The 27,312-nt window shown below is 43.3% G+C and overlaps 1 protein-coding gene across 1 annotated transcript in view; it reads left to right on the forward strand.

Moving 5' to 3' along the window:
• MAPKBP1 (mitogen-activated protein kinase binding protein 1) overlaps nt 1–27,312 on the forward strand; it is a 408,115-nt gene that overhangs the window by 159,554 nt on the left and 221,249 nt on the right. Inside the window, exons 7-9 of the mRNA XM_029597450.1 lie at nt 1,130–1,267; nt 17,355–17,537; nt 19,498–19,658. Of these exons, the coding sequence (XP_029453310.1) occupies nt 1,130–1,267; nt 17,355–17,537; nt 19,498–19,658 (482 nt within the window). The remainder of the gene's footprint in view (nt 1–1,129; nt 1,268–17,354; nt 17,538–19,497; nt 19,659–27,312) is intronic.

Consider the following 27,312-nt stretch of genomic DNA (forward strand, 5'->3'; position numbering starts at 1 on the left):
CTATCAGGAGTACACTATACCCATTGGTCCTGAGTCCATCTGTCTACACCAAGGAAAATTAAATTATCAGGTAAGTAATTTCTCCATTTGTTGAATTTTCTCAATATTATATTGCACTGGTGGTGAACTGCTGCCTTTTCATGGGTAGGGCTATTGCTGTTTCTTTTCTTGGAGTTAGTGCTGCTGAGGTATGGGGGGTTTGATAGGCAGGTACAGAAAGGGGTTTGTTTTCATTATTTTACAATGCACCTGGTAGTAAAGGGAATTTGTGATGCTGTTCCTAAGATGACACCAGAATCAGAATATCTTTTTTGTATGGTGATTTTTACGGGAAATGTCTTAGTTCTTCTCTGCACCCATTGTTAGGAAGCAGAGGACACCTGTGGATGCAGAGTATATGCTTATATTCTGTCCCATGATGGTCATGTGTTCAGCGTGTCACACATATGAGCATCACCTCTCAGGTGTGTCCTAATAGAATAAAGGTGGAGAGCCACTGCTTTAGGGTGTGTCGGAGCCATGTTTGAAAGTGTGACCTACAAGGTCTTCCTCAAGTGTGCCAGCTGATAGCCGACTTAAGACTTTCTCCATGCTACAGATCATTTTGAGAATATGCAGAAAGGAAATAGACTTTGTTCGTGGATACTCAATATTAAGTTTTATTTAATGCTATCAGTCGAGGTTTGTTCACCTTATTCTGATTCTGCTGTTCTCTGGGACATTGTAGGCCAATAATGCTTGAGGTATTCTCTTGTTATATGAGTAGTTATCCTTGTGGATCTCATGTTAATGCCTATTCAAGAACTAGCATTTCTGTCATCTGTTCAGGAAACATTATAATCCATGTTTACTCTGCATTCATTGAATATGTAGAACATGAAACACAGTAATACGTAGCAGGCAACTTTTTACGCAGTGATTTTTAAGACTTCCATTAACTACTTTATTTGCCAGAAGGAGCCCCCTACTGCAGCTGAACTTTGATCACTCCTTTCCTGTACCTTGCCCTTCCTTGCCATTTGCTCATCTGGATCACGAATCATCAGTTCTAACATAGAACCCCCCTCGTACAACATCAAACAAAATAGAATTCCAATTTGTATCTGTCTTTTTTTTTTTTTTTTTGCAGAAAAATGTAGTGGTGGCAGCCAATAAAGTATCGAGTAAGGTGACAGCTGTATCATTCTCAGAGGACTGTAGCTACTTCGTTACTGCTGGAAACCGGCACATCAAGTTCTGGTACCTGGACGAAAGCAAGACCTCCAAGGTTAGAGACATAGGAAGAAACTTCCTCTCGCTTGGCTCACCTCATACATTATTCCCTGTCCATGGGATCCTCAAAATCTCAATCCCACAAGCCCCCTACTCCTTTTGAGTCAACTTTAAGTTTTTCAGCTCCAGCTCCTCTTACATTGTGGCTCTTCCTCTAATTCTGATAAAAGATTACTAAACCTCGTTTTTTTTCTCCTATGAAAACCTCACTGGTGCTCTTATGATATGCCACCTTGATTACTCCTTGACTTCACCCCTCCCCATTGCAGTTATCCCAAAACGCTAATGCAATTCTTTAGATCCAGATAGTGTGACCCCCGCTTTCCTCTCCTCTCTCTGGAAACTTGTGTGCTATGTGAATTTGACTTCATTTGAATTATTTATATAAATGTTCGCTCTGAGGTGCTTTTCCTAGAACCATTATATGTTCTTAATTCAGATTTCATGCTCACAGTGAGGATGCCCAATCTCCTTAAGCACCATCCTCCAAGTTTGCACCTCTTGAGTTAGGAAGGAGATGGCAGGGTCAGAATGCACCAGTGGCCTGTGATGACTAGAAAACTGGAAGCAGGGAGAGGTGAAGAAACAAATAGGAATATATATATTTTATGAGTTGGCAGATGGCACCCCCCTCTTCACCAGTAGCTTAAATAAGACATGCAGATCCTTCCACTTCTCCCCATAGAACTAAAAAAAAAAAAAAAAAAATTTAAATACATTTGCAAAACTTGACAGGTATAATAAAGGAAAATTGTGATCTTGGATTAGTTAGTAATAGTAATTATTATTACTTATATTGAGTTGTCAAAGCAAATAGCTATGCATAAAATAATTCCATTGTTACATGGTACTGGGGTAAACAAGTTTACAGTCTTAAGTTTGGACACAAGGAGTTCATGTCGAATGGTGTGGCGAGCAGGAAGTTACCCAGGTAACTTTATCTAGGGTTTTCAGCAGAACAGACTCTGGTAAGTCTGCCACCAGGTAACTTGAGGACAGTGTCCCTAACCAGACTTAGCTGGACAGCACTGAATATCAGCACTCCTCAATAAATTTAGGCTGCATCACTGGAATGCCCCCCCCAAACAGCCTCCCTCTTTTTATCTGGCTGAAAAGATACTTGGGTAAAATTTCACATAAAAGTTCCCTGGACAAACCATTTTCCATATTGACCTCATAGAGTTTGTGACTTGTCAAGATCAATGGGGAAGGGATTTCAATCAATATCTCTAGGTTTCTCAGCACAGTAGTGTTGCCACAGTATTATTGCATACACAAGAATACCAGTGTATGGAATGTCGGAGTACTTACCAAAGCTCTTTCGTGCCCTAACTATTATGGATATGATAGAGATGTTTAAAATCATGAGAGGTCTAGAACGGGTAGATGTGAATTGGTTATTTACTCTTTCGGATAATAGAAAGACTAGGGGGCACTCCATGAAGTTAGCATGTGGCACATTTAAAACTAATTGAAGAAAGTTCTTTTTTACTCAACGCACAATTAAACTCTGGAATTTGTTGCCAAAGGATGTGGTTAGTGCAGTTAGTGTAGCTGTGTTTAAAAAAGGATTGGATAAGTTCTTGGAGAAGAAGTCCATTACCTGCTATTAATTATGTTGACTTAGAAAATAGCCACTGCTATTACTAGCAACGGTAACATGAAATAGACTTAGTTTTTGGGTACTTGCCAGGTTCTTATGGCCTGGATTGGCCACTGTTGGAAACAGGATGCTGGGCTTGATGGACCCTTGGTCTGACCCAGTATGGTATGTTCTTAACTCTGCATCCTCTGGGGACAGGAAAAGACCTCAAATTCTTGAATGTAATCACCTGAAAAAGCAGAATATAAATCAAATAAATGTAGTTCTGTTTATTACTCCCAGACCCTCAATTTTTCTGTTCCAATTCCAAACAGTATTGTGAACAGGATCCAGGTCTGTAAACTAAGGGTTCAAAGCTGTTTTCAGGTTATTCCGATCCTTATAAAAGTGTGTGTATGCATATATGTACTCCGCAAACTCTGCATGGATGCCACTATAGAACACTTGCTGCTATGTTCATAGAAATATAATTGAGGTACCAAATGAAAGCACATAATATGTAAATTTGTTGAAGAACTTTTTTGCCAAAAATGTTACATGAACTTGGAAAATCTGACAAATATACAGAAAACAGTGATCACCAGCTATGGGGAAAAAACATTTTGCAAATAAAAACAATTGCAGAATCTCTCAAGACTTCCTTATAGGGTTGTTCTCTTGCACCAAGTCACCAGGAAATTTCCAAGTGGGCTGCTGCAGTGTATGTATAGTGGCTTGCAAAAGAATTCAACCCCCTAAACATTCAACAGATTTGTGTGGATTACAAATAACACACAGATTGTTCCAGACTATATTTACTACAAATCAATATACTCTTAAAGTAAATTTTCAGTGTCACAATTATTTCTTTATATTTTTTTGTAAAATTAAATTAAAAACTGAAAAGTGCTGCTTACATAAGTTTTCAATCCCTGTATAGTGGAAGCTCCAAGTTTATTGGATATTGCCTAACTATTGGCTTACAATTGGCCTCTACCTGTGAATCATTAAAACAAGGTCATCTTTTCTGGATAAAAGACCCCCTAACTCCAATACCATTGGTCAGACTGTGAATCTGAAGGAAAGGTATGAAAATGAAAACCAAAGAGCATTCTAAGGAAATTAAAGATGGTTATAGACATGCATAGGATAGGAAAAGGCTACACAATAATATCCAAGTACCTACATATCTCACTGAGCACTGTTGGATCAATTGTGATGAAATGGAAGCTACATCATATCACCCAGACACTGCCTTGACAAGGCCGTCCCTCAAAACTCAGCGTCAGAGCAAGAAGGAGACTTGTGAGGGAAGGCCAGTCTCTTTGAGGGAGCTACAGAGTTCAGTGGCTGAGACTGGAGTGCAGGTGCATTATTTATTTATTTAATTAGAGATTTTTTTTTTATATACCGCGGCACGTTAATAACGTCACCTCGGTTTACAATAAACAATAAATCAGCCATATCAAGAGCTCTGCATACAACTGGCCTGCATGGGAAGATGGCTATAAAGAAGCCATTACTGAAGAAAAACCACATCAAAGCACATCTGGAGTTTGCCAGAAAGCATCAAAGTGACCCAGCTAGAATGTGGGATAAGGTTTATTTGTTTATTTTATTCATTCATATACTGTCATTTTGGTCTACAATCATGGCGATTTACAAGGTAAAATATACATAAAATAAAAACAAAAAACCTAGGTAATAAAAACATTTAAATAGAACAAATGTTGATTACAATAAATCTCCATAGGCTTATCTGCTTCAAAAACATTTGTGGGGTCAGACAAAAGATTATAGATGTTCTTATTTTGCATAGACTCCATCTCTGAATTATTCAAAGAGTTTAGTTATTCTCAAATGCCACCTTAAAAAGCCAGGTTTTCAGGTTCTTTTTAAAGATCTTAAAATCTCTTTGCACTCAGAATTCATCATATTCCATAACTTAGGTCCGGCAGTTGAAAAAGCACTGTCCCTAACCACTCAAATGTGTGCTTTGTATCGATGGTATATTTAAAAAGCCTTTATTTACTGATCTGAGATTTCTTTGTGGGGTGTGAAAGTGTAATGTGGCTCCCAATCAGCTCATCTCGACCAGCACAGCACCGCCACTAGCATCAACAGAGAACTTAATGCATGAGCAGCTGGAAAGAAGGCATGGGGTACACCTCCACCTAGTGCGCCTGAGGAGGGCTGTCAGTCAAACCCAGGCCCTGCGTGATCAGATGGCAGCAATATATACAAGTTCTGATAATGGTGTGACATCGTTTAACAACATGACCAGCGACTTAACGCAGATCTTACAATGCATGCCCAAGCCTCTGCCTGTGCCTTCTCCAGCATTCCAGGTCTCTACACCCCGCAGCAGTCCTCGGCCCGAGAGATGACCCAGGGGTAGGCCCCCAAAGATATGCCGCTACCAAATGGCAAGCCACGCCATGGCAAAGGGCCATGAAGGAGCAGACCTGCTGACATTCAGGGCCAATTAAAAAGACTTGTCCGAAGAAGCATGGCTGGGCCTTTGTACAGAGTTCCTGTGCCCATCCTGACCACTGAGTTCCTATGCCAGCTTGCTGAAGGGGATGGTCTGCTGTCTGCCACTGTTGTGCTGCTGTCCACTTCTAAAGCCCTCCTAGATGCTCTGCTTGTACACTAGCCTCCTTGATGCAGTCGCTAGTCACAATCCAGCTGCTGTTTCTTCTCGTTATCTGTCATCTGATGCTGGTGTCTGCTCATCTCAGCTTTTCCTGCTGCTGCCTTCATGCTGATGTCCCAGCTCATCCTTATGCTGCCTCCATGCTGGTGTCTCATCTCAGCTCATCCTTATGCTGCCTCCATGCTGGTGTCTCATCTCAGCTTTTCCTGCTGCTGCCTTCATGCTGATGTCCCAGCTCATCCTTATGCTGCCTCCATGCTGGTGTCTCATCTCAGCTTTTCCTGCTGCTGCCTTCATGCTGATGTCCCAGCTCATCCTTATGCTGCCTCCATGCTGGTGTCTCATCTCAGCTCATCCTTATGCTGCCTCCATGCTGGTGTCTCATATCAGCTTTTCCTGCTGCTGCCTTCATGCTGATGTCCCAGCTCATCCTTATGCTGCCTCCATGCTGGTGTCTCATCTCAGCTTTTCCTGCTGCTGCCTTCATGCTGATGTCCCAGCTCATCCTTATGCTGCCTCCATGCTGGTGTCTCATCTCAGCTTTTCCTGCTGCTGCCTTCATGCTGATGTCCCAGCTCATCCTTATGCTGCCTCCATGCTGGTGTCTCATCTCAGCTCATCCTTATGCTGCCTCCATGCTGGTGTCTCATCTCAGCTCATCCTTATGCTGCCTTCATGCTGGTGTCTCATCTCAGCTCATCCTTATGCTGCCTTCATGCTGGTGTCTCATCTCAGCTCATCCTGCTGCTGCCTCCATGCTGGTGTCTCATCTCAGCTCATCCTTATGCTGCCTTCATGCTGGTGTCCCAGCTCATCCTTATGCTGCCTCCATGCTGGTGTCTCATCTCAGCTCATCCTTATGCTGCCTTCATGCTGGTGTCCCAGCTCATCCTTATGCTGCCTTCATGCTGGTGTCTCATCTCAGCTTTTCCTGCTGCTGCCTTCATGCTGGTGTCTCATCTCAGCTCATCCTTATGCTGCCTCCATGCTGGTGTCCCAGCTCATCCTTATGCTGCCTTCATGCTGGTGTCTCATCTCAGCTCATCCTTATGCTGCCTTCATGCTGGTGTCTCATCTCAGCTCATCCTTATGCTGCCTTCATGCTGGTGTCCCAGCTCATCCTTATGCTGCCTCCATGCTGGTGTTTCATCTCAGCTTTTCCTGCTGCTGCCTCCATGCTGGTGTCTCATCTCAGCTTTTCCTGCTGCTGCCTCCATGCTGGTGTCTCATCTCAGCTTTTCCTGCTGCTGCCTCCATGCTGGTGTCTCATCTCAGCTTTTCCTGCTGCTGCCTTCATGCTGGTGTCCCAGCTCATCCTTATGCTGCCTTCATGCTGGTGTCTCATCTCAGCTCATCCTTATGCTGCCTCCATGCTGGTGTCTCATCTCAGCTCATCCTTATACTGCCTTCATGCTGGTGTCCCAGCTCATCCTTATGCTGCCTCCATGCTGGTGTCTCATCTCAGCTTTTCTTGCTGCTGCCTCCATGCTGGTGTCTCATCTCAGCTCATCCTTATGCTGCCTTCATGCTGATGTCCCAGCTCATCCTTATGCTGCCTCCATGCTGGTGTCTCATCTCAGCTCATCCTTATGCTGCCTCCATGCTGGTGTCCCAGCTCATCCTTATGCTGCCTCCATGCTGGTGTCTCATCTCAGCTTTTCCTGCTGCTGCCTCCATGCTGGTGTCTCATCTCAGCTTTTCCTGCTGCTGCCTCCATGCTGGTGTCTCATCTCAGCTCATCCTTATGCTGCCTTCATGCTGATGTCCCAGCTCATCCTTATGCTGCCTCCATGCTGGTGTCTCATCTCAGCTCATCCTTATGCTGCCTCCATGCTGGTGTCTCATCTCAGCTCATTCTTATGCTGCCTCCATGCTGGTGTCTCATCTCAGCTTTTCCTGCTGCTGCCTCCATGCTGGTGTCTCATCTCAGCTCATCCTTATGCTGCCTCCATGCTGGTGTCTCATCTCAGCTCATCCTTATGCTGCCTCCATGCTGGTGTCTCATCTCAGCTTTTCCTGCTGCTGCCTCCATGCTGGTGTCTCATCTCAGCTTTTCCTGCTGCTGCCTCCATGCTGGTGTCTCATCTCAGCTCATCCTTATGCTGCCTTCATGCTGATGTCCCAGCTCATCCTTATGCTGCCTTCATGCTGGTGTCTCATCTCAGCTCATCCTTATGCTGCCTCCATGCTGGTGTCTCATCTCAGCTCATCCTTATGCTGCCTTCATGCTGGTGTCCCAGCTCATCCTTATGCTGCCTCCATGCTGGTGTCTCATCTCAGCTCATCCTTATGCTGCCTTCATGCTGGTGTCCCAGCTCATCCTTATGCTTCCTCCATGCTGGTGTCTCATCTCAGCTTTTCCTGCTGCTGCCTCCATGCTGGTGTCTCATCTCAGCTCATCCTTATGCTGCCTTCATGCTGATGTCCCAGCTCATCCTTATGCTGCCTCCATGCTGGTGTCTCATCTCAGCTTTTCCTGCTGCTGCCTCCATGCTGGTGTCTCATCTCAGCTCATCCTTATGCTGCCTCCATGCTGGTGTCTCATCTCAGCTCATCCTTATGCTGCCTCCATGCTGGTGTCTCATCTCAGCTCATCCTTATGCTGCCTCCATGCTGGTGTCTCATCTCAGCTCATCCTTATGCTGCCTTCATGCTGGTGTCCCAGCTCATCCTTATGCTGCCTCCATGCTGGTGTCTCATCTCAGCTCATCCTTATGCTGCCTTCATGCTGGTGTCCCAGCTCATCCTTATGCTTCCTCCATGCTGGTGTCTCATCTCAGCTCATCCTTATGCTGCCTTCATGCTGATGTCCCAGCTCATCCTTATGCTGCCTCCATGCTGGTGTCTCATCTCAGCTCATCCTTATGCTGCCTCCATGCTGGTGTCTCATCTCAGCTCATCCTTATGCTGCCTCCATGCTGGTGTCTCATCTCAGCTTTTCCTGCTGCTGCCTCCATGCTGGTGTCTCATCTCAGCTTTTCCTGCTGCTGCCTCCATGCTGGTGTCTCATCTCAGCTCATCCTTATGCTGCCTCCATGCTGGTGTCTCATCTCAGCTTTTCCTGCTGCTGCCTCCATGCTGGTGTCTCATCTCAGCTTTTCCTGCTGCTGCCTTCATGCTGATGTCCCAGCTCATCCTTATGCTGCCTCCATGCTGGTGTCTCATCTCAGCTCATCCTTATGCTGCCTCCATGCTGGTGTCTCATCTCAGCTCATCCTGCTGCTGCCTTCATGCTGGTGGCTCTTCTCTTTTCAGCTCATCCTGCTCCTGCCTCCTTTTTCTTGAACTTTGCTGCCTTAGCCTTTAGTCTGTCCCCTTTTAGTGCACTCTTTCAACATGGACTGTCTGGGGCTTTCTTGTCAACATCACATAGTTGTGCCGCTATCAGCTCTCACACTAGAGCTGTACTTAGCTTTTGGGGTGTCACTTCCACTTTCTGTGTTCTTTGCTATCATCATGATTGTGCAAAAGGATAAGATGTTAAGACTGTTTATGTAATGTTGCCATTTGAAACAATGTATGTGCAGGTCTACACTCAATGTGCTGTTCATTTCAGTTACAATGTCATGTGCAGTTTGATATCTTGTCCTTGCAGAATGTGATTACCAAAGATGTTGACTTGCTTTCAGTCTATTGATAACATTTGTTGTGTAATAAAGTGGTCACAGGTTGGAAAAAATACTTTCTGGTTGTCTGTTTTCATTGTGTGCTTTTTGTCTTAAGGATGGACTAGGTCAGAGTTTTGGGATCCACTTACCTTGCATGCTACAGTGCTAGTGGCCATTCCAGCTAGGCACTTTTCTGGCAGGCAAGACCATTTGGCCTAGGGCCTACAACCAAAAGCTCTTTATATGCTCTCAAGGAAGACAGTAAGAGCTACACAGGAAGCTCCATACTGTGGAGCTTCACTATTGGATCCATTTGCCTTCTCTTCGAGAACATACTCTTAGCTAACTTTTGGGTACATAGGTCTGTATGTGAGATGGGCACTAGCTATGCAGTCCAGTGGAATCTGTGTAGAAATGCTTTGCTAGAAGTGCAGAAGCTATATCTTCACTTTGCTGGGGGCCCAATAGGTTGTACAGCTATGCGCAGGTCATAGTGTAGCTATAACAAACCACTGGCCTCGTTCATTGTGAAGATTTAGCATCTCTGACCAAACAATGGGCCTTCTCTCTGACTCTGGCACTCAATACTATCACGATATAAGTCTTTAGTCAGAGGACTACATGAAAAGTACATAAAGGCCTAGGTGTGTTTTATCTCTAGGGAGCATAAATGTGTAACTGCAGGTACCAGGACAGGGAGTATTACTGTAGATCTAAAGCTTGGGTGGTGTTAAGAATAAGTTACACTAAGCACCCCACAAGACTTAACATTGGGCCCTTTACTGGCTACCCCCCTCCCTGCTTTAGTGAGCAGGTGTTATACAGATCCATATGGAGTAGCACTATATCTGTTACTCTGGGTGGGGCATATATTAAAGCTCCCCACCCCAGTTTTGTCCAAACAGAAAAATATGCTTTTGAGAAATCTGAAGGTGCGTTGTATGACATAGCAGGTAGAACATAAAGCCTCGTGGTACCTCATGTCCGTCAGCATGTTAGGAATAGCAATGAGGGTGAGAAGCCAGGCCCTTCAACCGTATCCCGAATCCCCTGCGGCAAAGAGAGAAAGGGGGTGTCATTCACACCACCATCACTTTGAGAGATGTCTTGCAAACCACGGCATGCTATAAGACAGTAGAAGCCCTCTAGCTTAGCCTGAGCCTTAAAAACCTTTTCCTTACCCTAAGTCCATGCCACCTTTTTCTGTGACACTAAATGAACACTAGATGAATCTGGGTCAGATCTTCCAGACTAGGAAATTGCATCTGGGGATTCCACCAAATGTGTGCTAGCCCCTCACAACCAAGCTAAGGCTGCTTATTTGTAGTAGTTATCAAACCCTGAAGAAGTACATGAGAGCTGTCACACCTGTCCTAGCTGAAAAACCTCTATCTCGTGGTCTGAATGTGCAAGTCCCTAGCTGCTCTGCAGTATGTCCTCCAGAGATACAAATTTGTCAGCCCTAACACAGGGAATATGCTAGGCCCAAAAATGCAGAGGCTACTGCTTCTGGTTTACTTGTGTGATGGGCAAGGCAAACTGTGCCTGACATCCTGGCTGATCCATCATTAACAGGGCATACCTGATCTGCGAGTACCAGCAGTGTGGACACTTAGGTTGTGATTAACCAGTGAGATTTTAACTGCTCCGAATGGGAGGATTGGAAAAGACCAATGTTTAAATTGAACCAGTAGAAAGTGTGTAGTGGCTGCTCACACTCAAAGCTTTATGGAAATTGCATTGTTTGGCCTCACAAGATTATCAGGCTTCTCGAGCATGGGGAGAGAAAGCCAGGCCCTGGTGCAGTGGCATGCAGACCTACCTGTACAAGCCACTTGTCATGACAGTGATGCTATTGCATTCCCCACAGCCCCCCCCCCCCCCCATGTCCATGCCGTTTGCTGCAAAGACATAACCAGAGAGGGAATAGAGAAAGAAGCATCTCTTACCTACAAGCCAACTGTTACTGTAGAGGCCTTTGTCAAAATTTTCAAAGAGGCGCTATTGCCTAAGTATAAAGGAATTGTGGGCAGCTCCCAGGTACTTGGTCACCATGTTTATTTATTTTTATTTATTTATTTAAGGTTTTTTTATACCGGCATTCAAGAACTCGTTCTCATCATGTCTGTTTACAGAAAAACAGGGGTGCAAAAATAGAACCAAAAAACATAAATAAACGTGATGAAGAAATGCAGTTACAAATAACAAGGGTAAATGAACTGGGATTGTAAGAAAATAAAGTGAGATAGAGGAAATTAATTATATACAAGTGTACATTATAAATATGGAGTCCACTATATACAGCTTCTAAGCAGAGAGATTATTGATGGTGCGTGTTAGGTGGAGTTCGGGAAGGCTTGCCTGAAAAGCCAAGTTTTAAGTCTTTTCCTAAAGGTTAGGAGGCACGGTTCCTAAAGGTTCCTAAAGGTTAGGAGGCACGGTTCATTTCTGAGATCTGTGGGGATGGAGTTCCATAGCGGAGGGCCTGCTGTGGAGAGGGCTCGGTCTCTCAAGGTGCTGTGATTAGTAGTTTTTGTGGGTGGAACAAGGAGGCATCCTCTGTAGGCTTCCCTGGTCGGTCTTGTGGATTTGTGTAAACGGGGAGGAATTTGTAGGTCGATTATGGTAAGTTGGTGAATGATTTTGTATAGCAAGGTGATGGATTTGTAAATGACTCTGAAATGAATTGGTAACCAGTGGAGGTCTTGTAGGACTGGGGAGATGTGGTCTCTTTTCCTGGTGTTTGTTAGTAGACGGGCTGCTGCGTTTTGAACCATTTGGAGCGGTTTTGTATATGAAGAGGGGAGGCCAAGTAACGTAGAGTTACAGTAGTCTAGTTTGGAGAAAATGAGGGCTTGGAGGATGGTTCTGAAGTCTATGGCGTGGAATAGTGGTCTTATCCTCTTTAAAACTTGTAGTTTATAGAAGCAGTCTTTGGTAGTTTTGTTGATGTGGGCTTTGAAGTTCAGTTTATTGTCGATTAGCACACCTTGATCCCTCACATGAGTGGTTTGTAGGGTGGTTGGTAGACAGGCTGTTAGATTGTTATCAGGGGTTATGAGTAGAACTTCAGTTTTGGATGAGTTTAGTACCAGATTGAGGCTGTTGAGGAGGCTTTTTATTTCTAGTTGACAGGTTTCCCAGTATTCGAGGGTTTTTGAGTATGATTCTTTGATGGGGATCAGGATCTGGATGTCGTCCGCATAGAGAAAGTGTATTAAATTGAGGTTGGTAAGGAGTCGGCAGAGTGGTAGGAGTAAATATTAAAGAGTGTAGGATATTAAAGAGTGTAAATATTAAAGAGTGTAGGAGGTAAATATTAAAGAGTGTATGTTGAGGATGCATAGTCGAGCATCACAGACCACTTGCATGTTAATAGAGTGGAAGAGCATTCTGTTGTAGAAGATCTCCTTCCTGTCACAGGGTGGGATGATGGCTATGTGAGTGCATTCGATAGCTTCCAGAACATTGGGAAAGTGAGCTATGGCATAAAAGCCTCTCTTCAATTCCATCAAGTCCTTCCTGTCCTAAGGAAATGCTGTGTAGCAATTAATGGGTCAGATATGGCTATTATGACCTGGCCCAGACATTGGGAAAGAGTGGTTTGGGACATTCCCCCGACGAACCCTACTGTCGTCTAGATGGAGCCAGATGTCAGGAAATGCAAGGTGGCCAATAGTTTGGTAAGCCCCGGTATAGCATGGGACCTTTCTGTGACCTGATCCCGGATCCCCCTCGGATTTCTTCATATAATTCCAGAATAGTCTGAGAGCTGAAGCGATACCTGCTAACCACATAATCTTCTGGCGTGCCCAGCAATGAAGCTCGTGGAGGAAAGATGTGCTCCCTGTATCTCCTCCGCTGTGGCCGCCTGCATGCCAACTGTCATGACCCTCTCCTTGTGGGGTCAGTGGCTCTGGCTTTGGTGCAGGGACTTCCCTAGGAGGGGTTGGAACTTCCCTTGCCTGTTCTGGTGGTAGTGGTTCTTGTTGTCTGCGACAAGCATCCTGAAGAAGCCAGTATCCCACAACAAGTAAACCTGCCACAAACATAATAGGTTTAGGAAGACAGACCAGGTAAGCAAAGGTGTTTTTATTGGGCCAGGAGGGTATGATAGGTGTATCTGATAGAAGGCCTCATTTTATCTTGCGTGATAATAGCCACAATCCGTGATAACTGCTGCGGTCGTGCAATAAAAACTATTTTTTTCCCTTCTCCCAAAAAAAAAAAGTGTAACTTTTTTTTCTGATGTTAAATCCCATGTTAGTATGTTTTAATCTATCGTTGAATGCAGTTGGACACCTTAATTTACATTAACTCCTTCCACTTGCATACTAAAATTAAAATTTGCATGTTAGCTTGTGTTGCGATATTTATTGCGCGCCCAACACGCACTAGACCCCATTTAATGCACATTAAGGCTCTAACGCATTTTGATAAATGACCCTGAGTGTTTGTTACACACAGCCTCAATTATGGTGTTAATGTGTCTTCATTGTGGTCAGATGAGACCAAAATGAAGCTTTTTGGCCAAAATTCTAAATGTTATATGTGGTGCAAACCTAACACTGCCCATTCCTCAGCAAACACCATCCCAACAGTAAAGTATGGGGGTGGCAGCAACATATTGTGGGGATGCTTTTCCTCAGCATGGACTGGACTTGTTAAAAGTGAAAGATTAATGGATGGTGCAACATACAGGGAGAATACTACAAGACAACCTGCTTCAGTCTGCTAAAACTTGGAAGAAAGTCCAAATTTCAGCAGGACAATGATCCCAAGAGCAAGGCCAAAGCAACAGAGGAGTGGCTGAACAACAAAAAGGTGGATGTTCTAAAATGGCCAGGTCAAAGTCCAGATCTCAAGCCAATTGAGAATCTATGGCATTATTTGAAAATTGCAGTCCATAAGCTTCATCCAACCAACCTGAACATCGTGGAGCAAATATGCCAAGAAGAATATGCAAAAATCACCCCCAAAACAGTGTGCAAAGCTGGTAGAAAATTTCCCCAACAGGCTTATATCTGGTAGTGCAGCAAAAGGTGGTTCTACCAAGTACTATTCTGAAGGGATTGAATACTTATGCAAGCAGCATTTTTCAGTTTTTAATTTTATTTTACAAAAAATGCAGAGATAATGAATTGTGACTGAAAATTTACTTTAAGAGCATACTGATTTGCAATAAACATACACAGATTGTTCCAGATAGTATGTGTCATTTGTAATCCACACAAACCTGCTGACTTTTTTTTGTTTTTTATATTTTATTGCATTTAAACAGAACATGACAAGTAAACAACCATTCTGTAACATGTGAACATGAACAATAAACTTGTACATTCAAGCACATCTGTCTGGTTTATTATCAGTACAGTGGTGATAAAGACCAACAGAGGTTCAGCTGACAAGTGTGGTTGGCCTCCCGGCTCTTGATAGCTAAGCATTGGAAAAGCAAACGTCTGCCTACAGTGGAGGAGGTCATCACCCTATTAAAACCTGCTGACTTTTTTAAGGGGTTAAATACTTTTGCAAGCCGCAGTATATATGTAGAGAGAGAGTGGTGTAATAAAGTACATATAATTCCATTTTTGTTTTGATATTTTTATATAATGTAGATCAATACATATAATGTACAAGCATGCATGCGCACCCCACTGTCCACTGAAATGTGTATATGCACAGTCTTGTTGTATGTGAGGCAAGCTTTGCTTACACCTCAGCAAATACATGTCTGTGCCAAGCTGTGCACAAAGTGCGCATATATGTACATAACTGAGAGACTCTGCGCATATGTTACTCAGTGGATAGTGGGAAACGCATGTGCATGGTAGCTCAAGGGCACTTCACCAGCAAAGAACAGATGAGTTTGCCATAGTTGAGTGGGAGGAAGGGAATGCTGGGTTGGGCTGGAGAGGAGTGCCACTGTGCGCTGGCATCGGGCCGCAGAATGGTGATGGGAGTGTGCTTGAGCGGCTGGGGAATGGGTTGGGTGGTGCTAGGGTTGGGACAAGGAAGGGGGTACTGAGTCGGGCAGCGGGGGAGGTTTGGTATATGCTGGGGTTAAGCTGGAGAAGGAGGAAGGGGAAATAAGTGTTGGGCTCTAGATGGGAAGGGGTGGAGAAAAGTGCTGGGGTCAGGCTGTGGAGGGTGAGTCACAAAGTGCTGGGGTTAATCTAGAGAGGGAGGAAGTGAGTGATGGGGCAGACTACGCTGGGATTGGGTTGGGGTAAGGATGGAAAAAAGAGGGGTAGGAGTGCCAGGGGAACAGAATGCTGGGAGAGGGAGTGTGCTGAAGTTGTTGGACTATCCTGGGGAGTAGGGTGAACAATGTGCCAGGGAAGTCTGGATGGGGGAGGAGGGTCTAGGGTTGAGGAGTGCTGGGATTAGGCTGGTATGGAGAGAGAAGAGTACTGGGGCCAGGCTGGAGAGGGGTGTGGATTAATGTTGGGGCTAAGCTCAGGTATGGGTGAGGAAGAGTCTTGGGTGTCTAGATGAGGAAGAGTGGCAGAGTGCTGAGCATTTCCATGTTGACATGCCTTCCCTTAAATGTTCAGTGGATATCAGCTAGTTTCATTATATCAGCATAAGCATATAAAGCATATATAAGCCTAAAAAATAAAATTATTTTCCCTGCTCAACACGGATTTAGAAGCACCCTCAGTATTGAAACACTTCTTTTATCACTAACTGATACTATCCTCAAAGGTTTTGATAATAACCAAAAATTTATCCTCATAGTATTAGATATATCTGCAGCCTTTGACACCGCCAATCACTCTATCCTTCTTAACAGATTAAGAGAAATAGGACTATGCAACACTACTCTGGTTTGCTTCCTACTTATCTAACAGATCATATATCGTCAGAGCAAATAATGAATCTAAACAGATATCTCTCCCACATGGTGTACTTCAGGGTTCATCGTTTTCATCAACGCTTTTTAACATCTACCTTTTACCTTTGTGCAAACTCCTCTCAGACCTCAAGTTGTTTTACTTCATCTATGCTGATGATGTCCAAATTCTACTCCCAATTAACGACAATCTGGAAAATACAATAAGCATCTGGAACACCCACCTAAAATCAATTCAACATCTCTCAACAAAAATGGCTCTCACCCTCAACAATAACAAAACTGAAATGTTATATTTATGCAATACTCACCTTTACTTAATCCCCAATTCAATAGCTACACTACAAACAAAGATTTCATCCATACTACAAAAGATCTTGGAGTTACAATTGATAATGAAATAAACTTTAAGAAACATCAATAATATAATAAAAGAAGGTTTCTTTAAACTTCAAGTTTTAAAACGAATTAAACCTCTTCTACACTTTCAAAACTATAGAACAGCTTTGCAAGCCTTAATTTTTTCAAACCTGGACTACTGCAATGCAGTTCTCCTAGGTCTTCCATTCTCAACTATAAAACCTTTACAGCTTCTACAAAATGCAGCAGCTAGATCTTTATCCAACTGCAAAAGAAGAAAACATATCACTCCGACTCTTAAACAACTTCATTGGTTACCAATCTCTCACAGGATAATATATAAAACCCTAACTCTAATCCACAAAGCTCTCTATAATAATAAAACTGAATGGATGAAAGACACACTTCTTTTTAAAGACACTCTTAGAACCTACGTTCAACAAATACTGGGCTTCTCTTAACCTCTTCACCAAGAATGATACACCATCAATATACAAGAGAATGTGCTTTTTCCATTGCAGGACCAGCTTTATGGAATACGTTACCCACAGAATTTTCCCATCCCCTTCCTTCTATTTTATCAATCACTACACTCTTTCCCATCCCTCTCTTGTTTCTCCCTCTTCTCCACCCCCATTCTCTCATTGATTTTTAACACATTTGATAATTATATTTTGTAATACATATCCCATTTTTCCCCCTCATTTGTTATATTTATTACATTGTATCCATTTTTTAGTTAAAATTGTTATATGTAAACAGACGTGATGGCATTGCTGAATATCGGTATATAAAAGCAAAATAAATAAATAAGTGATTGTACTTAGTTGCAAAGAAAATAATAAAATGGTTTTTTACTGCATGTAAATGCAGTATTTTTTGACTCATTTAGGTTCCATTTAAATTAAAATAAGATAAAAGCTTACTGCTGAAAGTTAACATTGCAGTAACCCAAGCTTATCCAGGTTCTAAAGTGCCTAAGCAATTTTGGCATAGTTCATAGTAACCTATTTCTTTTGACAGGTGAATACAACTGTCCCTTTGTTGGGCCGCTCAGGCCTGTTGGGTGAGCTGAGGAATAATTTCTTCACTGATGTGGCATGTGGACGGGGAAAGAAGTCTGACAGCACCTTCTGCATCACCTCTTCTGGCCTCCTTTGTGAATTCAATGATAAGAGGCTGCTGGACAAGTGGGTGGAGCTGCGGGTGAGTTCCACAGCTCTCGCTGGGCACCAGTGCCTTTGCATAGTGTCAGGATAACACCTCCAGTAAGCTGCTGCAAACTATGATGGCTGCAGCCAAATGCAAAGCTGGATAAATATCAGATCTGTGATTTGAAAAGCACAGCACAAAGCGGCAGTAAGGGGTAAGCAGGGGTAGTGAAATGCCCTTTTGGTTAGGGTCTAAGCTAATTGCCCCCCCCCCCCCCCCCCCACACACACACACAGAGCCATTAAAGCCATTCCAAGTGCTCCCTCCTACAGCCAGCCAACCAGCCTCAACATCCACCTCAAGCCATCCCCCAGCCAGGCTCAGACATCCTCTCTCTCCCAAGCCAGCCTCTCTCCCTTCTTCCTTCGTTCGTCCACCCCAGCAAACAGCTCACTCACTTTGCACCCTCCCGGAAGTGGGTCCTGCAGGCACTGCATCGCTCTCTGTATGTTTGAGCCACACAGATGGCCTGTGTTCCTGTTCTGTTCTTGCGAGACTCAGTGCAAGAGTATAGGTTACCTGCATGGTACAGAGCAGTGAGGTACCTGCAGGGGCACGTCTAGATAGAACGTTCTGAAAATTAGTCTGGTCCCTTTCCGATGCCTATGGGAGAAAGTGGAGGTGACACCAGAGTAGCTTGGGCAAGGGAATGTCTGTGCAGTAGAGAATGTTCAAGTGACTTGGGGGCAGCAGAAGGGAAACTGGGAGGAGCATGAAACGCCGAAATGAAATGGTGGGCCAGAGTACTGTGAGGGGTGGCTGGGAGTTTGATTGCGCATGCTAAAAGATTAAAACCAGAGCCTTCTGTGACATTGTGGATGTGTGTTTCTGTATCTTGGTGGAAAAGTATTACAGCTGATAGCACCAAAGCTGCTTAAAGACGTCTCCACTTGGTTGGTAATGTACTGCGTAATTGGCACCGCGAGAAGAGGGGAAGATGTGTGAGGGAGTGTAGCAATAATTCCGTGCATAGCTTGAATTGTTTATATGAGTAGCTAAAATATGTCTTTTTACTACTGCCCCATTCCTCAGAAAAGTCCTTTTTCACCAAACAGTATTGCCTCTGGAGGTGCAAGCACTGAGCTTTGGTAAATTAATTTATTTAGTGGGATTATTTGGTACAATAGTTTTTGCCTTTCTTGAATCATTGAGGTAGATTTGCAACGAAAGTGAAACCAGGCAAAACCCAAACCCAATAGAACTGTAAACTCTGGTGCCCATCTCAGCTGAAAATTATAGAAAAAGCATATGTCTTCAATGAAATTTCTCTTACCCTTATTTTTCTTTTATTTGCTGTCCAATATTTGCTCAGAACACAGACAACTGTGCAGTAAGTTAACAGCTCTCCTCTGTCTTTTCTATCATCTCATCAGAACCTGTCATCCCATAGTGATGTCCATCTTACATGATTGACGTATGCCTCATCTTTGTCCTAAAGTTCTGCACTTTCTCCGCAGTGCCCAGAGCACATGCTACTAATTCCCCATTGCTGTGTCTTCAGTTTCTAAATTCTAGTGCATTTGCAGTGGTTGAAAGGGTGCTCACTGGCTTTGTGCCAGGGCTGGAGGGAGTCTCATTGTAGAGCAGCAGTGTGTTTTGGGAAGAGATTACACTATGACCCTGTTGCCACTCATGAGACAGTATGTACCTGAGTCAGTTTGACGACTCCCCATTGTTTAGATTCTCTGGCTGGAGCCCAAGCGCTCTCTCTGAGAAAGGTATGGAAAACAAATCTGATGACTGAATAATTCTGCAGACCAGTGTACAGGGTAAGTAGGAGGGCATACTTGAGATTCTGTCAGAAAAGCCCCATCCAAAGTATTTAACTACCCTCGTCCCTGGGGAGTCTCGTTTCGTTTCAGTTTCTGGAAGTATAGTGGTGGTTGTGGTTGCAGGGCTCCGAAAAAAAAAACCAGAAGTTGATCAGCTGTCCCTTTCTCTGTATTTTCTGCAGACAGCAGTTGCAAACTGTATCTTTGTGAACCAAGACTACATTTTCTGCGGCTGTGCAGATGGCATCGTGCGTGTCTTCAATCCAGCTAACCTGCACTTTCTCAGCACCATCCCCAAGCCTCACCACCTGGGCATGGATATTGCCACTGTTACTGAAGCCAGGTAGGAAGATGTCCTAGGAGCACCAAAAAAGGGTGGGAAGGCAACTGGAGTGAGCTCTAGTCTGAATCATGCTAGAGTGTACACCTGAAAACTTCAGGGACACAGATTTGCACTTTTATATCCATGATCGTTACTGGCTTTGTTTGCTGGTGTTTGCACATATGGAGGGGTCAGACTGAAGGCAGGGCTTCTAGTCATATGGCTAGCATGTTGCACACTGTGTCTGCAGTACATTTCTCTGCAGCCTGCGACTTGAGTAATGCCTTTCCAAACTGGAAACCGTATGAGATTTACTTTATCAAAACATTGGCGGGGGCCCAGTCTCCCTATTTTCAGGGAACAAGTTTTGTTTGTATTGTGATTTGTGATTAGATTTGATCAATATTCACTATACTTGGACTAAACCTAAGTCCCCAATTCAGTCATCAGTTATTTGTACCCCAACATTAGCAAAGCTGACCTTTATTTATAATTAAAAAAAACCCAACTTTTTTTTAAATGCTTTTTTTAATCTTAATCTAAAAATTGGTCCATATCTACTTGTGACGAAGGATCATGTTGCAATCCGAGCCAATTCCTCTTTCCCTCAGTTTGAATATTTCGTACTATTGGTTGAAGTGTCTGCCCAGGACACTTCTGATGGTTGACTGATTTGATGATGCTTTGCTACATGCCTGCCAGAGGTTATATAATCTTTCAGTACTCAACAGACTCTGGGTAACTCTGTGGAGAGGAACATAATCCCAGGAAGTGAATTCCTGAGTGCTCCACATTGCTGGTATTTTTAAGAAACTTAATAGTCCTATGGACTTTCCAAGCTGCCAATTGATCTTAAACATTTTTCAGCTGATTGTTTATTTTCTTAACATAGGTTGCTGCCGCTTTAGTAACTTAATTTTATTTTCTTAACCTAGGTTGCTGCTGCTTTAGTAACTTAATTTTATAATGTTGTATTTAAGATTGATTATATATAGAATGTCTTATGCAATTTGTGTATTATGTTGTGAGTTTGGTTTTTTTTATAGTGATTGCTTTCATTTGTAAATGTCAATTATCTCTTGTTGGATTTGTGGTAAATTGAGAAATAATTAAAATAAACTAGAGGTGATTTGTCTTTTTGAAGACATAAAGATAAAGTTTCTGTCCTTGTATAAATGTCTTGATAATTTAGAAGGGTGATGACATTGACATTGAAAATGGCTTCCTTAAGTTCAAGATAAGCAGATCTGATCCTGGCATCTGTGGGTTGCAAGAAAGATTCTTAGTAATCTGGGTTGAGTTGCTGACTTTCTGTAAATAAAAAAACTGGCTAAATTCCCTGTAACCCAACTGCAAAACAGAGTAACCTTAGAGACTTGCTGATAAGCATCAGTGCATCTCAGATGCACTAACTAGAAAGGAGAGGGGAAAATCATAAATACATCTTTGTCTTGTGTTCAACGTTTTGCAAAGTACGCTTGTTTGGTTTTTTTTTTTCATTAAAATCTGTGGTCTGTCCACTGTTGCAGTGGGTCCATGATCAGCCCCCACCATGGCCTGTGGTGGTTTTCACCTGAAGAATCTACATTATCCGTACTATCATCATTATCCCTATTGCCAAAGCTAAGGGTGGGCTGCTTTTTATCCTGGGCAATGTGCTGCCAATATGCATTTTTTTTTCTTTTACTGTCCTGTTCTCTAACTCTGGCTAATTTTTCTACTGATTTTTTTTAAATGATAAATCTTTTTTTATTACTAAGAACGTAGAATCGCAGACCAGTTGCATAGTACATATTTTTTTCCAGCTACATGCTATGCTGTAATATACAACACATGTTACAACATTAAATGTGCTGCCAATATGAATTTGTTTCTTTTACTGTCTCTCTCTGGTTAATTTTTTGCATGCCTTGGCAGGAAAGAACCACACTGGTAAACCAGGATATGTTGAGGATGATCTTAGTTTCTCAAATGTACTACCAGTGTTCTTTGCAATCTGCTGAGAGCTTCCTTCAGGAGTCCATAGGATGTAACATGGATATGTTGGAAAAAGAGCATAGAGTCCCTGAGTTGGCCCAGTAGCTCAGTGGCAGTGCTATGTATTGCCATGTAAAGGACCTGGGTTTGAATCCTGGAACTGGGGATGCTGGGAGGCTGCCCCACAGTACGGCCCATGATTTTAGAGTTCCAGAGGGAACCCTGATGCATTTCCCTTGGCCTACGACTATCTCTGTTATGACTAAGCTAAGTGAGTTGACAGGAGGATAAATAAAATCAGAAAAATCTCTGGGTAGTTGTGAATGAAGGCTTATGGCTCAAACAACAAAAAACCCCAAACAAACCTCAATAGTGTGCCATGTGACCTTTAATGTAAGAGGTTGAGCCAGTCCAGTCAGTTCATTGTGCTTGTTTTTTGTAAATGGTATGCTAGTCCTGGTGTAGAGAATTGATGATTTCAGAAAGAGAGCAGGACATGAACACCCAAAAATGTTTTCTTTTGTGGTGTTTTTTTAAATTTGTGGCGCTGTCTGATGTTAGATGTATATTTAAAGCTGGGATGCAGAAAATGTTTTATCTTTGTGAAGTAGAGTTTTAGACAGGACTCCAAATTAATGCCACTCTTAAGGGCCTCTGTTGATTGACATAAGACCCTCATAAACGGCCCCTTCAGATGTAGCCTCTGTTGGGATACTTGTTGGTTATTGCATTTTATTCTGTTGTCATGTGACTCCAAAGCGTAGGTGTCAATGAATTTTATTCCTTACATGAACTGAATAAGGCTTAAAGAACACAAGAGTCCCTTTGATACCAGGGTCTGCTGTGTGGGCCGGGCCTCCCACTTTGCCGTCCCACAGCTGCAGTCTTGTGCTTAATATTCAGTAGTGGCTGTGTAGATCATTTGTCTTTTACGAGAATCATGCTCGGCATTTGCAGAACTAAAAGTTTTACATTTTCCTGGTTGTTTTTGCTTTGTTCTTTGTTTGTAGAGTGGTTTTCACCCCTGTATCTTGGAATGCCAAGGAAATTGGGGCACAAAGTCAGACCTGAGCTATAATTCATTTTTAACCCATGCATGTGCTAACAGGTATCAAAATAATTTGTACCATCAGTGTTCCAGTTAGTTTCTTGGGCTGTCCTTTTTCATTTTAAACTAAAATGATCAATATCTTCTCTTTTTGATGGCCTCTCCTTAAAGGATTGCCGTGGGGTTTTGGCAGAGGAACTTAGTATGTGCTGGTTCTGTGTTGATTCTTTTTCTGTAACTGGTAGGGGGGTCCTCTTTATGGTAGCATTTAACTCTGTAGTTAGCACTGTACATTGATACCCTAGAACAGTGGTTCTCAACCCTGTCCTGGGGACCCCCCCCAGCCAGTCGGGTTTTCAGGATATCCACAATGAATATGCATGAGAGAAAATTTGCATGTTATGCAGGCAGTGTATGCAAATTTTCTCTCATGCATATTCATTGTGGATATCATGAAAACCCGACTGGCTGGGGGGGGTCCCCAGGACAGGGTTGAGAACCACTGCCCTAGAAGGTATCAATTGATACCCTAAAAAGTAGATTTTAAGAGCCGCGCACAAATGCAAATGTGCATGCACATGGATGCGCCAATTGTATAACATGCACATGTTTATGCATGCATATTATAAAATTGACTAGCCGCCGTACATGCACGCACGATTTTATATTGACGCGCGAATGTGCATGCGAATCCCATCTCGAGCACATAAGGGAGGGAATTTTAGTAGGTACGCGTGGTGACACAATAGGCCTATTTCCCAGTTCGCCCCAGTAAAAGAGAGGACTTCCTAAACCCCCCTACCTAACTTGCCTCCCTTTTACCCTACTAGCCCCGACCCCTAAAAGAAAGCTGACTACCCTTTTTTTTTTAATTTCACTACTTACATGCTGTTCATAGCAGAAGCAGTTTACGCAGTTGAGGGTTCCTGGTGCACATTTATGGGTGTAGTTGCAGCCTGCCCAGACCATGCCCACATCCCACCCCTTTTTGTCAAATCTTTTTTATCCACGCACCGGGAGATATGCACGTGGCCATGGACCTTTAAAATCCTTGCAGCCTGTGCACGGCCGAGTCGCGCGCGTATCTCCTGGTTTTGCTGCGCGTGGGGCTTTTAAAATTTGCCCTTAAGTGTTCTCCCCAGTTAAAGTGGATGAACCTTTCAACTAGATCAGACTAGCAGCTTTGATGTGGATGTCTTTCATGCAGGAGGGAGCTAATAAAGATATCGACACCTCTGAGGTATTTCAGGATGTCAAAAGCAAGTGGGTTTTTTTTTTTATGAGAAAGAGGTTTGAGAGCAAGGAGGTCTCAATATGAAACTAAAGGGTGTAGACTCAGGAGTGAGATAAGGGGAATGGGTGGTAGGTAGATATATGGACAGCCTCTCAACAGAATAAAAAATAAATAAAAACAATTAAAATAAATAAATAATATTAACAAAATGCCAAGGGGCAAGTATGGTGAAACAGGAGTTCTTTACATGCAGTGTATCTTATTTGCTGGAATTCTGTTTCTTCCTTTAAGACCCCCTTTTCCATGTACAAATTATTAACCAGCAGATGGCAGCACAACAGTGGAGAATTTTACACTGGCTGTGGTAAGTAACAGGATTTCTCTGAGCCAGTGAGACCCGCGGCAAAACAGGCTCTAGTTATGAGCACAGGTTTTTATCACAGCATGCGGCTAACGCTGGCACTTCCGGAGGATGTTAAAAAAAAAAAAAAAAAAATTATTTGAATGGTTTGTGCGCAGAAATCCACGCACTCGTGAAGAAATGCGCATACATAAGCGCGCAGTAAGGCCTTATGTAATAAGCGGCCACCTCTGCGCTGATAATCCATGCGTAATCCACGCATAAAAGCAAGCAAGTGAATGGGGCTCCTTATTCAGTGAAAGTATGACCCTGGAATGTAATTTTAATATTTCAAATAACTCTGTGCTGCAGAAAAAAATGGCAAATATTTTCATCGGTGATAATTCACATCGCATGGTGGCGAGTTAGGTGCTTAGCTGGGCACGAATCTGGCTGCTCGGTCGTCGAGATAGGCATTCAGCTGCGCACTCGGGCACTGAGATAGGCGCTCTGCTGGATGCGAATCTGGATGCTCAGGTGCCCAGAAAGGTGCCTAGCTAAGTTGGTTGTTCGGGCACTGAGATAGGTGCTCAGCTTGCCCTTACCTTCTGCTGCTGTCATCCTTTAGTAAACTCGCAAGATATACCACAGCATCAGGAACAGCTGAACGCAATCAGAAATATCCATATAAATCACACCAGAGCTGCACGGTCACACAACCACACCACAGCAATGCAAGCGATGGTATAAAATGACCCCTGAGTCTGCGCTGTCACTTAATTCACGCCCTGACCACGGTGGCAAAAAACCCGCATTAAAAAACACGCACTAGCATTAGTGCAGCTCCCTGCATTGCCAGTGATTAGGTAATTGCCTCCTTTGCATATCATTAGCATGCATTCGCGCAGAAAAACCACAGATCTGTAAGCACGCTTATATGCGCTTTTTTTTCCCCATGCACAAAACCCTTATTACATCCCCGCATAGGGCTTTGCGCAGGAAAACACATGTACAAATGCAACTTCAGCGCACCTTATTACATCAACCCCACTGAGAGGCAGTTAGTTAAGGGTTTTTTTTGGCAGTTACAGGTACAGGAGCTTACAGAGATGGCGAGACAATTAAGAGCTGAGCTGAGGAAAGTGAGCCCAGATCTGAAAGGGTTTAAAGACTTTGTGTCTGAGTGCTCGGCAGTGCTTTATGCTGATTGGACAGAACAGTGAGAAAAACAGCATGATGCCTCTCAACTGTTTTTGATATAGCAGCCTAAGAAGTCTGGCAGTGAGTCCAGCAGAATCAACTACTGTTCTGCTAGGAAAAACTGAAGTGTGTTAAGTTTGCAAACAAGTCAGTGGTAAAAGTATTAGTTAAGTGTTAATTGTAAAAATACCCATTATTTTTCCATGTTTGTTTGCTTGCAGCTTTTCGGTCTTTTTTATGTTCACTTTAATCTTTGTTAATTTTTTTTTTTTAGCTTCTTAGCACTGTCTCTGAGATTGATCAGTGACCCAGATTAGATAAGTTACTGGATGATACCAGGGTGTTTAGTTAGTGTTCTATGAATGCATTTCTGGGAAATCTGTGACCTTGGGTTGGGGTGAGGTTGCAGTGTCCACAGGAACCATCAGCGAATAGCTTGTGGGCAGGGTAAAAGCCCAGAGGCAAGCAAGAGCACAGTTGGCAGGTGGGAGGTTACCAGGACAGTGGCACATGTGCAGGTGAGGCCTTTGCAATGCTTGTCAGAACTCTCAAGTGACCAAGAATTGACCTTTGGTGGGTGTTAGGGAGTAAAGCAGAGGCATTATGTGACAACAAGCATGGAGGAATATTTTTTTTTGTTTAATATGACGAAAGCAAGGGTAACACCAGAGATTAAATATGATCTGCAGGATTGGTACAGAAAATGAACAGTATGGATGGGGCCTGAAGATCTTTCTGTTATTAATTTCTATTTCTATACTAGTCATGCTAGCAAGAGCTAAGCCACTGAATAAATTGAGAACTCTTATTACCTACTCCACATCCTACCTGGCAGAGCCAGGATGTCATCTACAGATGTCAAAAATAGAAAAAGTAGAGACCTTCGGTTTTTATTTTATCTTTCCTGGGAATCTCAATGTTATAACAAAAAAATCAGTGGAAAAAATTACTGTAACATACAGGAAAAAAATCAGTGGAAGTCATTTTTGTACTGTTTTTTTATGATAAATCTGTTTTATTACTAAACGTAGAATCTGACTAGTTGCATATTACATATTTTTTCTTGTTACATGCCATGCTATAATATACAACACATGTTACAAACTCCAAAATGCTCCCTCCCTACCACTGTTCCCTCTAAAGTGTTCATGTGCACAAAAGATTCTGGACTATGTTCACACAGCAGAGCAGCATGCACAAAAGCTCCTCTCCCAGCAGTTGAGAAACAGAAGAGACCCCGTCGGTGTCCAAAGAAGAGAGGAGACTCTGTGGGTCGCCTGCAGTGGCAAAGAAAGGAAGGTCCTGTGGGCTGCCGGCAGAGCGCAACCCACCGACAGCAAAGAAAGGACTGCCCAGCTCCATGTGCCACCAGCAGAGCCCAGCCCATCAGCGGTGAAGATAAGGAGGCTCCATGGGCTGCTAGTGGAGCCCAACCCGCCAACAGCGAAGATGAAAGAAAGGCGCTGTGGACTGCTGGTGGCAAAGAAGAAGGGATGGCCCTGTGTGCCACTGACAGAGCCCCTCCTGCTGGCAACAAAGACAAAAGGGAGGCCCTGTGTGCCGCCGGTGGAACCCAACCTGCTGGCGGTGAAGAAGGGAGAGGCCCAGCACCTGCCAGTAACAGCAGAAAATGAGGCCCCAGTTACTGTTACGCAGCCCACAGCCAAGAAAGGAAGAGGCAGCACGTGTGAGTGAGGTAGGGGGAGAGTGTGTTTGTGAGAGATCGTGTGTATATGTATAAGAGAAAGTAAATGCATGTACGTAAGAGAGCATGTATAAATAAGAGTATACATTTGTGTGTGAAAGAACTTGTGCGGGTGTGAGAGTGTGTGAATCTGTTTGTGTGAAAGAGCATATGTGAGCATCTGTGAGAGTG

The sequence above is a fragment of the Rhinatrema bivittatum genome, chromosome 4 (genome assembly GCF_901001135.1).
Source record: "Rhinatrema bivittatum chromosome 4, aRhiBiv1.1, whole genome shotgun sequence".
NCBI lineage: Eukaryota > Metazoa > Chordata > Amphibia > Gymnophiona > Rhinatrematidae > Rhinatrema > Rhinatrema bivittatum.